Genomic DNA, 15,095 nt, shown 5'->3' on the forward strand with positions numbered 1-15,095 from the left:
TTTTTAATTCTATGAGTTTAATTATATTCATTACAGATTTTAGAATCTATCTTGAAAACTATTATCAGTTAAGCCATTTTTTAAAACCCCTTTTCAAGAAACATTTTTTTATGCATATCGATATACAATCGATAGTTTTTGGTACCAAGGCGCGTGATTTGAATTCGAATGAATTTCAAAAAAAATCAAAAAAGAAATTAAAATAAAGAAAAATATTGGTTTTATTTTTCCAGCAAAGATATTTATAGCTTATTGCGTCATCTCCGCCCGACCTGCGCCTTTGGGCATCTTTTTGTTTGTAGAATCCTCCAGCTCCTTGGCCTTATAGTAATGTGGAGCCACCTCCAGCAGCCACTTGCTCTCGATCTCAATCACTTGGCGCATGTACTCCTTGGAGGTGAACACCAATTCGTGATAGAGTACCCAGCGCGGCAGTTCTTCGAAGAGGGAAGAATTGGGATGAATCATAACGGTCTGGTTGTGCTTGATGGTTTTGTAATTTCCGCCTTTGGATAGACGTGCCACATGGTAGAAGTACCCTGCCGTTGCCGCCTTGCGGACGTTCATCGTCTCTGGCAGACAGCTGACCATGTCGATTTCCACTCGCTGCATCAGTCCAACCAACTGTTCCCGCACATCCCGAGCCCTCTTCATCGACCGGTACTGGATGAAGTTCTCGTAGCACCACTGGGTACTATAGTCCGTCTCGGCCCATTGGTTGTAGACCTGCAGTAGGCTGAGATGATCTCCATGCATGTGGTTGAAGTTTTTCCGGGCAGTGTCAGCGTGAATGATCTTATCCTTTGGCCTGTAGAAAATGGCGCTGTTTACGGACAACATTGCAGCAATAGTCACCATCTCCTCAGAGCATTTGTATCTAAGAAAAAGGAATATTAATACAAGATAGACCATAAAGATAAGAGCTTACTTTTCGCTGGCTAGTAGCATCTTTCCCATCATGGGATCCACAGGGAACTCGGCCATTCGACGTCCTAGTTTAGTCAGCTCTCCATGGTGATTCAGAGCACCCAAGGCATACAGCTGCTCCAAGGCCAACACCAGAGTCTCGTGCGGCGGTGGATCCAAAAAGTCGAAATGTATTAGATCGTTAATACCCAAGGCCTTCAGCATGAGCACGGCGTTGCCCAGATTAATGCGCTGTATCTCAGGCACTGTGTTATCCTCCAGTTCGTGCTTATACGCCCATGCCGTGTACAATCGGAAGCACTTTCCGGGTGCAGTACGACCCGCTCGTCCTGCTCTCTGATTGGCAGAAGCTTTTGAAATGGGCACCACCATAAGTGACTCCATACCAGTGCGGGAATTAAAGTTATTTTGCTTGGCAAAGCCAGGATCAATTACATAAATGATGTTGTCGATGGTCAGCGAGGTCTCAGCTATATTGGTAGCCAGGATAACTTTGCGGGCATTCGGTGGTGTGGGCTCGAATATCTTCGCCTGCATATCACTCGGGAGATTCGCGTAGACGGGAATGACAATCAGTTCACGGATCTTGGAACCCAGACGCTTCACGCGATCCTGCAAAACCTCTTGACAGGTCTCGATCTCATCCTGGCCAGTCAAGAACACCAAAATATCCCCCAGCGGCTGGGTGGCATGGATCTGGAGGACGGAAACACAGCAGGCATCAATGTAGTCTGCTTCCGGAGCCTTGGTGTAAAAGATATCCACCGGATAGCGTCGACCAGGTATACGGAATATGGGAGCATCATCGAAAAAGGCCGAGAACTTGTCCGCATCCAGAGTGGCACTGGATATGAGTAGCTTCAACTCCGGCCTGAAGCGGGCAATGTCCTTGACCAGGCCAAACAAAATATCCGTGTGCAGAGTCCGTTCGTGAGCCTCATCGATAATCATGACGCTGTAAGAGGCCAGATCCGGCTCCGAGAGAAACTCACGATGCAGTGTACCATCAGTCATGTACTTGAGGATTGTACGATCCGAGGTGCAGTCTTCGAAACGAATGCTGTAGCCCACTTCGTTGCCCAACTTCACGCCCATTTCTTCGGCCACACGAGCTGCCACAGACATGGCAGCCACTCGCCTGGGTTGCGTGCATCCAATCATCTTTTTGTCCTTTGTGAAACCAGCCTCGACGAGGTACTGGGGCACCTGGGTTGTCTTGCCCGAGCCCGTCTCTCCTTCGATGATGAGCACTTGATGTTCCCTAACCGCAGCTATCAAATCATCTTTGAAAGGGTAAACCGGCAGAGATCTTCGGGTCTCGTCTAAGGTGAGACGCTTGCGCTCTTTTTCGGTAAGTTCCGGCTGGCGACTGCTCGACTTGTCGCGACTCCCGTCCATAGTTAAAGCCTGGATAAAATCAATCTGATCGTCCAGAAGCAGTTCGTACTCCTCTTCAGCTTTGACGTCCTTGGCTCCGAACTGGAAACGGGCTGAAGCCAACTGCTCCGCTTCCCATTTCTTCTGTTCGGAGTTGGGTTGCTTCTCGAACTCATCAACCTCCACATACTCGGCTAGGGATCAAATAAGAAACATGATTACGATATCCAAAGACATACTTTAAAGACCATGAAGTAACTCACATTTTTGGCCCTTTTTCATGTCTTGGGGCATATGATAGCGTTGTACGCGCTCCAGTTCCCTAGCCTTCTCATGTTCCTTGGCAATGTTCAGTAACTGCTTCTTGTACTGCCGCTCTTCCTTTTCCCGTTGGGTGAGGCTAGAAAATTAGACTCATTAAAGTGCTAATTTATAAAGTAAACTGTTATCCTACATGCTTTCGTCGAAGAGATATTCATCGTCCAGGATGTCAGCCTCCAACTCCGCCACCTTGTCATCCTTGCGTTTCTCCAAATACTGACGACGCGACTGGATTCGGAGGTGAGGCACAATCTTGTCTCGGTCCTCGTGCTCAAGCTTCAGGCGCTTGGTGGCCTCTTCGATGGCCTTGCGTCCCCCAGTGGAGTCCACCACCTTTCGGGTGCGTTCATCATCGCGCTGCTTCAACCTGCTGGCGAACTCATCTCGCTCCTTCAGATCCTTGAGCCGAGACTCTTCTTCGCTATCGGGCTCCTCCTCGCTGCTACTACTGCTCGCGTTACGCTTTCTATTTTTACTGGACATTTTTATTGAAAAACTATAAACAAATGGAAGCAGAATCAAAACACGGAAGAAGAAGAATGACCGGCGAACAGAGTTTCCAGCTATCGTGTAGAAATAATCGAATTATAATCGTTTGGTTTAATTAAAATAAAAAGATTAAAAAAATAGATGATTATTTTTATAAAATTGTAAAATAACAAACAGTTTATCCATTAAGGGAAAAATCAATTTTTTGTCTTGCGCCTTTTGTGTTTTTGAAAACAATACCATAGTGGCAACCCTACCAAACATATGTTAATTTGTTTTAATTTCCAAACGTTTTTAAAGGCGGAATTTATTTTCCGCCAATGAAATAAATATAAATAAAATGTCCCGCCAGTTGAGTTTTAATACACAAAAGGAATATGAGCTAATAGAATACCCTGGCAAGGTGGTCAACACGGACCGAATGCTGGCTACCCTTGGCGGTATATTGAATGTCTCAAAGGTAGTTTAAAATGTTAAATATTATTCAATAAAATAATTAATTTACATTAATCAGGCTTTGGGAGATGAGGTTAAACGTTTGCCACTGCGTTTCCATCCGGACAATCCCTACAATAAGCCTATTTTTGGCGACAGCAAAGAGAACACTGGAGTCCTCCTCTCCATAACCGTAAGACGCCACAAAAGGGATAAGCAACGACCCCCTGAATACTTTGTACGCGTTTTGGGTCACTGCAGCAGGACCTTCACCTTTGAATGTGAGATTAATGTTTGGAGCGTTTCGAGGAATGAAAAATAAACAGATTTCCTCCTATAGCCCTCTGCGACTTCCAATATCTACCACTTTGGACGACCCCGAAGAGTGACAATGCCAACGCTGCATCGGAACTGAAATACGCTTTGGATACCCTGAAGCCTATTGACTCTGTCGATCTGGATTTCTTCAAGTAAATAGAACTAGTCAAGGCTACGGCATTATCTAATCTTAAACTCTACAGACGCAAGCATCCCCAAGTCTTGTCCCTGCCGGAACTGTTCACCCACGTAGATGTGGTCTTCTCAGGAACCTACCGCTTGGATGGCGTTGAAGATGGCCAGCAAGATGTACTGGGCGTTATGTCAAAGTCTACGTACGATAACCAGGACGTGATATCGTTCAATATGGTGGATGTCTTTCCCACGCAACCCGATGCTCAGAGTCTGAAACGTCTCAAAATAAAATACGTCTCCGATGAGCAGTTTGCCAGCATAAAGAAACTGTTCGATGACTGTCCGATATGGACCAGGATTGCCCTGCAATACGAGTCCGGACTGACAAACGACAAACTGAGGTGCATCATCCCCTTGCTGGCTTACTATTTCAGCAACGGGCCCTGGAGGAGTTTGTATGTACGCTTTGGCTACGATCCGAGGAGGGATTTCCACAGTCGTTTCTACCAGACGTTCGACTTCCGCCTTCGATTCAGCACCGGACTCTCGGAGTTTGTCTACTCCAAGAAGTTTATGAGGCAGCGAAAAGCTGCCAACGCCACCTCTACGCCCTCCGAGGATCGGGTCTCTGACTTGGTTCAGGATCTCGACTATCCCTACTTCGATGAGCACAAGTTGCCACGCTCAAGGCAGTGCATGCTGCGCTACATCGATGTCCGCATGCAGAGGATCCAGGAAATGCTGGAAAAGATTCCCACGCCGTTGACGGGAGCAGTGTGCAACGAGCGCACTGGCTGGCTTCCACCCGGTTTTGACGCCCAAGTACGCCAGATTGTGTGTGCATCCATCAGCGAAATTCTGCGCAATCACTACCGAAAGGAGAATGTCGAGGCGGAGGTAGAGGCTGTTCCTCCCGCCGATGAGGAAGAGGACGACGAGGCCGATGACGAAGAAACGCAAGAGGAGGATATGGAGATTGATGATTCTCGAACCATCAGCCAGTCAGAAAATGATATCGAACAACTAATAGAAACCATTACCAGTTGAAGATAAGCACAGGATCAGGATCTCATTATTAAGGATTAAGCTTAGGCGCAGCCTTTATTTTGGGATATACAGATTAGTTGTATATTAGTATACAGGATATACAGATTATACAGATTAGTGTAATAAATTTCATTTAAGTCCAGAAGCTGCGGAAGCTTAGAAAGATGTTATTAAATGCTGGCAGACTGCAGTGTCAAGCTTAGCTTAGGGCTTGCATCTGTCGAGGAAACGAGGATACAGGCAGACTTCGCGGATGTGGTACCGGTTAAGTAGCCAGCAGAGGAAGCGCTCCAGACCCAAGCCATATCCGCCGTGGGGCAAAGTGCCGTAGATACGCTGGTCCGTGTACCAGTAATACGGCTTTGGATCAATGCCTTCGCGTGCGTAGCCCTTGAGCAGCTCCTCGCTGTCGTAAATCCTCATGGATCCACCCACAATCTCGCCCACATTCGGCAACAAGACATCCACGCTTTCGGTAAGACGCTGGTCCTCCTTGCAGCGCGACATGTAGAACGATTTGATCTCCGCCGGGAAGCGGCACAACATGATCGGCTCGTTAATGGTGTCTGTCATCTTACGCTCCGGAGCCTCCGGAATGTCCTCTCCAAACTCGTAGAAGGTACCATCGTCCTTGGTCACGTTGTTTTCCTTCAGCCATTTGATGGCATCCACGTAGTTCATGCGACGGAATGGCCTCTTTGGCGGCTGGAAGTCCGGGTTGAGTTCCTTGACCAAGTATCCCCAAGGTGATTTCAGGACGCGATCAACAACATCACAGACCAGGTCCTCCAGACGGTCTAGAAGGTCATCGAAGGAGATGAAGGGGCACTCGGCCTCGACGTGCGAGTATTCGGCTAAATGACGACGGGTACGACTCTGTTCCGCGCGGTAGCTCTGCGAAATGGTGAAGACATCGCCCAAGGCAGGCAGACAGGTCTCCAGATACAGCTGGGAACTCTGGGTGAGGTAGGCCTCCTCCCCGAAGTATTGGAGCTTAAACAGCGTGGAACCACCTTCGACCTGGGTCTGCACCAGAGTGGGAGGAGTCACCTCGTTGTATCCACGCTCTTCGTAATGAGCCCGGAAGGCCTGGGCGACCACGGCACGCATTTTAAGAACCTTGGATGTGTTCTCACCACGGATCATAATGTGCCTGTTGTCCAGCTGGACATCTGGCTGCGCCTCCTCGTTGAGAATGGCATCAGCACCGCCTGGCGGAGCCAATCCAATCAGCTCCCAGTAGTCAACATTGAGTTCGTGGCCACCAGGGGCGGTCTTCCCCTCGGGCACCAGCTTAAGGGTTCCAAACAACACCACAGTGCTCTCCGTGCTCAGAGTGAGGGCATCGTAGGTTTGGCACAGCTGGTCGTTCAGCACACACTGCAGGAAGCCAGTGCCATCACGCAGGGTGATGAAAATCAAAGATTTTCCCTGACGCCTGAGACGATGGACCCAGCCGTAGATCTTAACGCGAGATCCACGGTTGGCGGTGCCCTCGAAGATGCGAATCTTGCGAGCAACTGGCCAGCTGGGATCCTCTGCGATCTTAATCTTGCGAGCCTCCTCCAGATTCTGCTGGCGCTTCTCCGCGTCCTCTGCCTCGCGCTGCTGCTTCTCTGCGTTCTTATGGGACTCGCGCACGAAAAGCTTCTGGATCTTCTTCAGTTGAGACTTGGCAGCCGGCTCGTAGGGCTCCGTGGCATTGGGGTCCTTGCTGTCCACATAGATGGTGGGGAAGGGCTCCTTGCCGGCATGACGCATCGCCTGCAGGATGGTCTTGTAGGGCTTGGCCTCGCTTCCATCGCCCGACTCATCGCTTCCCTTTTTCTCGGAGGTGAAGATAGCACCTGAACATGGTAAAAAAAAAAACGCATACAGATGTAAATATTGCACATTATAGATCGATACTCTCGGCTGACAACGTGGACGGACAGCCGGTCCTTTATTTGAGAGATACGTAGAAGAACCATTCTCACCTAAGGTCAACTCTGCCAACTGGTCAGCGGGCATCTTGTTTGCTTGATGACTAACTCTTGAATGAAATATTCTGCGAAATCTGGTGTTAAACAGACAACAATTGCATCAGCTTATTCTGCGAAATCTGGTGTTAAACAGACGAAAATTGCATCAGCTTCGGTGTCTCACTTGAAAGGGGGATAAAAGTTACCAGGGCCACCTACAGCTGGCCATGTGGCTACCTTGGTCACTCTTTTTCAGCACCATCTGGTATTTTTTTCAGTTTTTGCGCTTCTCAACACTAAAAACCATCCGAATGACGAAGAAAACATAAACAAAGTGGAAAACAAGAAAATGCCCCAAGATAACAGGTGAGTTTTACTGGAAAATCCCAATAGTAAAAATCTATTCTAACAATATCATCTAAAAAAAACCAGCAAAGTAAAGGTAATGCCCAAGGCGGTGGTCTGCGAGGAGAGCAAACTGCACGGTGACATCACCTTCTCTTCGGGCTGTGTGGTTCATCCAAGTGCCACTGTGATTGCCGAGGCCGGCCCCATAATCATAGGTGAAAACTGCATTGTGGAAGAGTATGCGACTATAGCGCATCGCCTGGCACCAGGAGCAGAGTTCGACGAAAATAATATCCTTAGCATCGGCACCCACAACGTCTTCGAGGTTGGCTGCAATGTGGAAGCAGCCCGTATTGGGGACAAGAATGTCTTCGAAAGCAAATGCTTTGTCGGCAACGGCGTCACCGTTTCCAATGGCTGTGTGGTTGGAGCTGGCATCAGGATGCACGCGCGTCAGGCGCTTCCGGAAAATACCGTAGTTTACGGGGAACAGGCTCTACAGCGCGAGGCCATCGACAAGCAGGGATCCCAGACCCTGCAAATCGACTTCCTGCGTAAGGTGCTGCCAAACTATCATCATCTGCGGAAACCCAACTACGATCCGAAAAAGGCCCGCAGCGTTGTTTAAGTATTATGTATTTTCCACCTTCATGGCATTAAAGTTATTCATCTCCTTCTCAAACGTGACTATTGTGTGGTCGCACAGTGCCTCCAAATCTTCCAGTCCGCGCTTCAGAATGTCGACAGCCCTGTCTCTGTGGGATTGTATACGAAAGTGGAGCTTCTGTTCTGTAGGATGCGGGATGGTGTAGCCACAAAAATCAACCTCTGGGTAGCGGGAAATGATGGTCTTCAAGGCATTTCCCAGTGTATGTCCCTCGTTCATGAAGACAAAAGTGCGGGAACCCTCACCATTTTTCTCATCGCCAGCTAGCTGTGGGGAATTATTTTAAGTAATATTTTTAAAGATGGATTTACTACGACCTTACCTCGGCCAAGGCACCCATTTTGTTTAATTGTTTCTATGTTTGTTTACAAAAAAACAACGTGCTTGCTGGAGATGAGTACAGAATGGTCGCTTCACAACACTTGAGCTATCGGAAATCGATTAATCGCGTTGGAGTGTGACCAAATAGAAATTATCGAAATACCTAGACCGGGGCTCAAAAGAATTTGCGATTTCGGCATTACTTCTTTCAGCGTGTGTTTTGTTTGTTAATTCGCTTAGCCGCCAATATTGGGGCTCAAAATTTGCGTAGTGTAGGCCAAAAGAAGTAAGTGTCGCAAACTGTCAAAAGTAAATAGCAGCATTAGCATAATTGCATTGCCGCCTCGATTTGAGCTTGTGTGTACCGTGTATCGTCGTCGTGTTTGTTTGAAAGCATCGGCAAATATCTTATACAGCAGAAAAGGCGGCAAAAAAAGAGAAGCGAGGCGAAGAAGACGAATAAGCGGCAACAAAAAAACTGCCACGGCAAACATAATTATTTTGCAATGCATTGAACGTGAAGTCGTCGTCGCGTTGCTCCAAAAACACCGACACTCCGAAACGCATACAACGAACAAAACGGCACCAGTCTTTTTTTGCAACGTTTTTTTATTTTGTCATTTTTTGCATCAAGCGCGGGAACAGGAATAAACTGCAATTCAGGTTTGTTAAATGCACAATGTGCTTATTAATAACACCCATATAAATACGCTTTATTGAACACTCGCATCTCGCCAGGTTGTCATTTCAATTTTTTGGCCATGACAACCACGCCCCCCACACATCCCATCCCAGTCAGATCCCAAATTATGCAAATTCATGCAGCGCGCTTGGCAAACGCAAGAGGCAGTTGTCGACGTTGACGTTGACGTTGACGTTAGCGTTGACGTCGCTGCCGGCGCAGGCGAAGGCGGAAGTCAAAAGAGACCAGGTACCAGTTTTGGGGCCTTTGGGGCTTAGCTTTGGGTGTTCTGTTAATGTTGTTGTTGTTTTTGGCCAGCAATTCAATACAACTTGGCTTAATAAATAAATAATTGTAAAAAATACGTTAAGTACAGTGGTTATTAGTTTGGGGTGGTATTAAATATTTTTAAAAGGAGTTTAAATAATTAATAATAAAGCTGTTTTTAAACCTTATTAACTTGTCTATATTGCTCTTATCCAGGCTTTACTGTGCGCCGGTTCCACTGGTTGCTAAGCCATGCCACCTCCCACTCCCACCTCCCGTCGTCCTGGCTCCTTTGCACTCATTTGTTTGATGGCTGCCTCACACACACATGTATTGTTTGGTGGTGACTAATGCCCCAGCATGTTCCGTTATCTCATGCGTTCCCCCTCCGGAGTGTGTGGCCTGCGGAGGCGCCCACGCCGAAAGCTTGTGTTGTAATAATCTGCATGTGTGCATGGCTCCGTGGGTGTTTGGTCTCACGTTTCGCTTTGGCGCCATGCGTTCCCCCCAATTTGCAGTTGTTGCAATTCGGTCTAGGCTCTGTTCCGTTCCCGTTTCGTTTCCCCCTTGTACTTGATGGCCTTTTTTTGTTGTTATTTTACATGGCTGCAATGGTGCAGCTGCTCTTGTTGTGCTCTCCTGGTTTGGCAAAAAAGGGGTTTGTTCCGCTCTCTCTCTTTTTTTTTTTGACTCCCTATCTGGTACTCTCTCCTGGGCTGGCTCTATTCTTATTTTAATGTTGTTGTTTTTGTTGTTCTTGTTTTTTTTTTTTTGCAATTATTTTGGCTTTGTAGTGGTTACAACAAAGGAACTGCATTTAACCGTCACGATCGCTGCAAAAACGAAAGAGAAGAAAAAAAAAAGTGCGAAATGGTTCTGGGAATATGATATAGTGGGTTCTCATTTAAAAAAAAAAAACCCCAGACATGTTAAGGAAAAGAACTTCCCTAGCATTTACTTGCGAAACTGATTCGTAAACAATTTCCGCACTCGAGTGTAATATGTAACCCCCTTATACTACTTCCCTATACGATAAACTCTACCTGTAGTAGTTACACGTGCAAAAGAATACGAGACTGGAGACGGGGAGTGGGGACAGGGAATGCAGTTCTCCCCAGAGTGGAGTTACTTCAAGAATTTGCTAACAAAACAAAGAAAAAATAATTAATATTTATTTAGTTTAAAAATGTTTAATAAATATTTCGTGTATTTATCGAGTATTTACTGTAGAAATTATTTTCAAGGATGCTGCAGACATCGAAAGCCACACAAACTAAATAATATAAAATACTCAGACATCTGTGGTGGTAATGCTGGGCATTAAGGGGGGACTGACAGAAGGGGGAGCAGGGATCCGGGTTCACCAGGCAGACAAAAGGCGAAATGGCAATGCCACAAGGCGAAGATGGAGAACCGACAGAGCAGAGCAGACAGCAACACGGACACGACACGACGTGCCAGGCCAACATCCTGTGCAGCGAATCTAAAAAAAAGGGAGTCGGAGAACGCCATAAAGCAGGAAGGAGAAGGAGCTCATTGGCGAAGGTGGCCGGAGGGGGAGGCGAGCGAAAAACCTGTCATCTACCGCCGGCTGCATTCGATACGGACAATGGTGTGGATGGGAAGGATGAAGTTGCAAGCATTTTTAGAATTCCCAAAATCAACATAAAAAACCAAGCAAATGAACGATGCTGGCCTGGCCAGACAACTAAGAAGAGCAAACTCCAAAGGAAGCTGGCTCTCGGCTCATGGCTCATGGCTCTTGGCTCTGGGTCCTTCTCGCTTCCACTCGCACTGGCATCTGGCGGTCCTTATCTCTCTCCATCTGCGTGCGTGATCGCAGTCCAGACGCAGCAACAGCGAAGCCGACTGAGACGGAGACCGAGACTGAACCAAAAAAACAAACAAATCGTCCAAAAATACACACACAAGCAGAGGTCTGCATTTTTAATTTGCTTTCAAGTTAAATGTCCTGGCTTTTAGTCGGAATTTGTTGGTTTAGGATCAAAATATTATGGGTTGTTTAGTCTTAGAGGCTATGAGTAAGGGGTGTATCATTTTTGGTTCTACAGAAGTCATTAAATGTTTTGTATTCTTCGTATAATATTTATAATAATCATTTTTTAGGAGATTTAGGGTCTAGTAATTATAGATAGCTTGGTACTCAAGCCTATAAGTAATGGTATATCATCGCTTTCTCCATAAATCCTAAACCTAGACCGGGTATCTCATCATGTATCGGGTATCTCATATCTTTTCTACATTAATCGCTAAATCTGTAATGTTTCATCTGTGATATTATTAATAATATTTAATAAAAAGATATAGGATCTAAAAATGATAGGCAGCATAGGCCTCTCCACTATAAGTAACGTGTATCCTACATATGTATATATTTTCCCATATTTATAATAAAATAGTCCTTATAGCACTAAGTGCTTTAGATATCCAGGATCTTTAAGATATGGATAGAAATGAATAATAACTAGTACTAGTCCTTTAGTCTTACCGTGTTTCACATCTCACATCAGTTCTATATGCAGGATCTATGTACTTATTTTGATGAAGAATCTTAAAACTATGGATTGCTTATTCCTTTAGTTTAAAAGGTATCTCACCGTTGGTATCTCACCTTTTTCTACTTTAATCTCCAAATCTGCAATAGTTTTTCAGTGATATTGATAATAATACATAGTTATAACAGAGATTCAGAAGAGATCCCAATATGTAAGGTAGCTTAGTCCTCTAGTCTATAAGTATCGGGTATATCATCTCTTTTCTAAATTTTCTTTTGTTTTTTAGAAATATTCAGGATCTATAAATGATAGTATGATTGATAATAGTCCTCTACCCTTTAATAACCATCTACCTCATCACTTTTTACATTAATCTTCAAATCTGTAACATTTTCTTTTTCTACATATCGGTACCATCAGTATCCATATCCGGATATTCTACAACATCCATGCTATATTCAGGATCCAGATATTTTGATGTACATATAATCTAAAAATTGTTCCAAGCCTAGTTCTCTAGCTTATAGCCCATCTCGGATAACTCCCCATTTCCTACATTAATCTTAAAATCTGTCATATCTCTGTAATCTATAATACTTCCTTCAAAATTTCCATACTAAGCTGTTACTTTTTTTAATAATACCCTTTTTCGGGAGTTGGGAGTAAGCCGTAAAAATGTGTCCAATGCCGTCTGTTACCATCGCACATATTGCCCAGGGGAGTGGTGGTGGTTGCTTGATGTGAGGACTCAAAGGACTCTGAAACTCATGCATACATCCCTGCATGTCCTGGCGTGTCCTGGCTCCTAGTTTCATTTCATTTTCGTTTCACTTTTTTTCGCTTTCTTGCTTCCTACTTTTATTGTTGAACTTTACAGCTGCCGCCTTTTATTTTATTTTATTTCACTTTTTGGCAAGGGGTAGTTGGTCTTGGTCTGCGTCGCTGCCTCAGCCTCTGCTGCGGTTGGCTTCTCTGCTTTGGCGAGCAGAACTTGTAGAATTTTGTATTTGCGTCTGCTAGGGGGAGAGACCTCTGTCTGGCCACCCTCTCTCTCGGCAGCGGCAGCATTAGGGAAAGTGTCTTGCAAATAAATAAATAGTCATGTCAGCCATATTATTAATGCCCAGGAAGCGGGAATAAAGGATGTCAGGAAGGTAGCGCAAGGGTGCTGTCGGTGGTGATGGTGGTGGTGGGTGTCTGATGAGGGGGTGTTGCTAATCAACCCTCTTGGGTTGTCGGCAAAAAGTAAAAAGGGAAACTCTCATCTTACTCTGATATTTTAGCAAAATTGTAGGATACAAGGATATAGATCCTATAGATCCTTAAATATTTTTCGTATTTCAAAGGTAAACCACCTCTATAGATCCAATCCATATCGAAAACAATTGAAGCGGGCGTTCACTGTACATACATATATATTCCCACCCAACTACGCACTGCTGCTGTCTGTGTTCGCGTCGGGGTCAACGTACTTTTGGGCCAGCCCCCCAGCATCAATGCTGCGTGTCTGCGTCTCTGTGTGTGTATTGGTGAGTGCGAAAAGTGAACGATTTTCCAGCAGAGCTGCCGAGCCGAGCCATCCAAACTCCCTTTTCAAAAAAAAGCGCCGGGCACTGGCGCACGTTCTACGCATTTTTGTGCATTGACCCCAGACAGACGGAAGCCCTCCACACCCTCCACCAGCCCTACTACTACCAACACCCACCCACAATCAGGAAAGGCCACCCTCTCAGGCCATTTTCCACCCCCTCATATGTGTGTATGTATGTACGTATGTAGGTGTGTGGAAGTACAATGGCAACCCTCGCTGATTTGATTTTCATATGTTTTAATGGGGGGTGGGGGGAGGAGAGTTGGGTGGCCTGGGTGGTTAGACACCTTTATGGGCACTTTTTATGCATTTTTGTATATTATTTTTTATGATTCTTAATATCTAAAATATTTATAAAGAAACAGGGGGAAAAAACAGGAAATAAATTTTATAAAAATATATAAACTATAAGTCTAAGATTTATAACTAATATTAACTTTAATTAAAGTTTATAACTCTTATTAATTTTTATTATAAAATATATGTATCTATATATTTTCGAGTACTTCCTGTGTATCTTTCAGTAGCATCTTCGATTACAAGTTTATGAGGCAATAAAGTCAGGAAGCGACTTTAATTGCAGTCTCTGTAGAATAGCTTTGTTTTTAGTGTTATTTTACCTCCGAGGGGGGGACTATGGGGGGAAATATAAAATATTTTTTTGCCCTCTCCCCCCACCCAGCCCCCTTCGCGACTTTTTGGGGTGTGGTTCCTGAGAATTGATTAATGGGAGGAGAATTCTTCGAGAGAAAGGACTACTAGTTGAAGTTCCTGCCACTATTCCTGCCTATTCTTTGTTTCCTTTTATTCGTCCTGTCCGTGAAATTTACCGTACAACGTTATTAAAGGTCATTTACTTTTGTTAACCGTTACACAGAGGAGGGTAGTTTTCAGGTTCTACATAGTATCGGGTTCTCAGGTCCTTTCCCTCCTCATGAATATGCGAAAACTTTAACGCATGCAAATGGGAAAATTGTCCCAAGAAAACTGTCTTGTAAATGAATCTTTATGGGTCTTGTGAAGAGGGTTGTAAATGGCACGGATACGGGAACATAGTAGTATCTGACTCTGGGATTCGTATTCGTGGGAATTTTGTTTAGGGGGTTAGGGGTTAGGGGGGTATGAGGTTGATTTCCGTTTTGCATGAACAGGTTGGCCTTTGTTATTAAGTTAGATTCCATTATCATAATAGGTCTCTGCAGGGATCTGTAGTTTTCCAGAGGAGGAGGAGGAGGGGTGGGGAATAAAGAGGCTATCTCAGCAACAATCTTTTTTAGAGAATTTCTTACCCCTTCAGGCTCCATTTGTTTGATTTTCTTGGAATATTAAAACACAACCATGTGTTTTTTTGTGTTTTTCAAAATCTAGAGCTCCCCAGTACAGTAAACTTTCATTAAAAACGACAATAAAATGGAAAAACTTTACTCATAAATAGCATGGGACTTTACTGTACTCCCATTGTGAATTCTTTTTGGGGTCTCTTCGAGAGATATGAATATATGTCTCTTCTCTTCCCCCCACTCCCCTCTCGTACCTAATTTGCAGCCTTGAGTTCTTCATTCTTCTTGCACTTGGCAGGCGCTCTTGTTTCTCTTTCTTTCCATTTTGGGGCTGACTGTCTGGCTGGCTGGCTGGCTCTTTTCCGCAAAAGGTTCACACGCTGACTGCTTTTGGCTTTGGCGTCTTTTGAGTT

General features: G+C 45.1%; 6 protein-coding genes across 7 annotated transcripts in view; 3 read left to right on the forward strand and 3 right to left on the reverse strand.

Moving 5' to 3' along the window:
* Positions 1 to 231: 231 nt before the first annotated feature.
* l(2)37Cb (lethal (2) 37Cb) lies at positions 232 to 3,162 on the reverse strand. Its single transcript, XM_017242127.3, has 4 exons — positions 2,759 to 3,162; positions 2,568 to 2,704; positions 929 to 2,498; positions 232 to 877 (listed from the first exon to the last, which is right to left on the reverse strand). Exons 1-4 carry the CDS (start codon positions 3,106 to 3,108, stop codon positions 250 to 252), a joined length of 2,685 nt encoding a protein of 894 aa, XP_017097616.2. The 5' UTR covers positions 3,109 to 3,162; the 3' UTR covers positions 232 to 249.
* Positions 3,163 to 3,377: 215 nt separating this feature from the next.
* Positions 3,378 to 5,452, forward strand: l(2)37Cd (general transcription factor IIIC subunit l(2)37Cd). The gene is made up of 4 exons (XM_017242133.3): positions 3,378 to 3,574; positions 3,629 to 3,830; positions 3,890 to 4,019; positions 4,071 to 5,452. The coding sequence occupies exons 1-4, from the start codon at positions 3,455 to 3,457 to the stop codon at positions 5,047 to 5,049; spliced, it is 1,431 nt and encodes a 476-aa protein (XP_017097622.2). The 5' UTR covers positions 3,378 to 3,454; the 3' UTR covers positions 5,050 to 5,452.
* Positions 5,144 to 7,164, reverse strand: AsnRS (asparagine--tRNA ligase). Its single transcript, XM_017242128.3, has 2 exons — positions 7,026 to 7,164; positions 5,144 to 6,896 (listed from the first exon to the last, which is right to left on the reverse strand). The coding sequence occupies exons 1-2, from the start codon at positions 7,057 to 7,059 to the stop codon at positions 5,254 to 5,256; spliced, it is 1,677 nt and encodes a 558-aa protein (XP_017097617.2). The 5' UTR covers positions 7,060 to 7,164; the 3' UTR covers positions 5,144 to 5,253.
* A 92-nt stretch (positions 7,165 to 7,256) lies between these two features.
* DCTN6-p27 (dynactin subunit 6) lies at positions 7,257 to 8,040 on the forward strand. Its single transcript, XM_017242135.3, has 2 exons — positions 7,257 to 7,376; positions 7,443 to 8,040. Exons 1-2 carry the CDS (start codon positions 7,360 to 7,362, stop codon positions 7,984 to 7,986), a joined length of 561 nt encoding a protein of 186 aa, XP_017097624.1. The 5' UTR covers positions 7,257 to 7,359; the 3' UTR covers positions 7,987 to 8,040.
* Polr1D (RNA polymerases I and III subunit AC2 l(2)37Cg) lies at positions 7,979 to 8,452 on the reverse strand. Its single transcript, XM_017242136.3, has 2 exons — positions 8,348 to 8,452; positions 7,979 to 8,292 (listed from the first exon to the last, which is right to left on the reverse strand). The coding sequence occupies exons 1-2, from the start codon at positions 8,363 to 8,365 to the stop codon at positions 7,990 to 7,992; spliced, it is 321 nt and encodes a 106-aa protein (XP_017097625.3). The 5' UTR covers positions 8,366 to 8,452; the 3' UTR covers positions 7,979 to 7,989.
* A 113-nt stretch (positions 8,453 to 8,565) lies between these two features.
* The window catches only part of brat (brain tumor), a 36,413-nt gene continuing 29,883 nt past the window's right edge, over positions 8,566 to 15,095 (forward strand). The window contains exons 1-2 of one of the 2 annotated variants that reach the window (XM_043213705.2): positions 8,614 to 8,632; positions 8,981 to 9,009. The gene's annotated coding sequence lies outside the window, so the exon portion shown is untranslated. Of the gene's footprint in view, positions 9,010 to 15,095 lie in introns of both variants that reach the window. The other variant, XM_070277202.1, reaches the window with a different exon arrangement.

This window comes from Drosophila bipectinata, chromosome 2L (assembly GCF_030179905.1).
Source record: "Drosophila bipectinata strain 14024-0381.07 chromosome 2L, DbipHiC1v2, whole genome shotgun sequence".
Lineage (NCBI taxonomy): Eukaryota > Metazoa > Arthropoda > Insecta > Diptera > Drosophilidae > Drosophila > Drosophila bipectinata.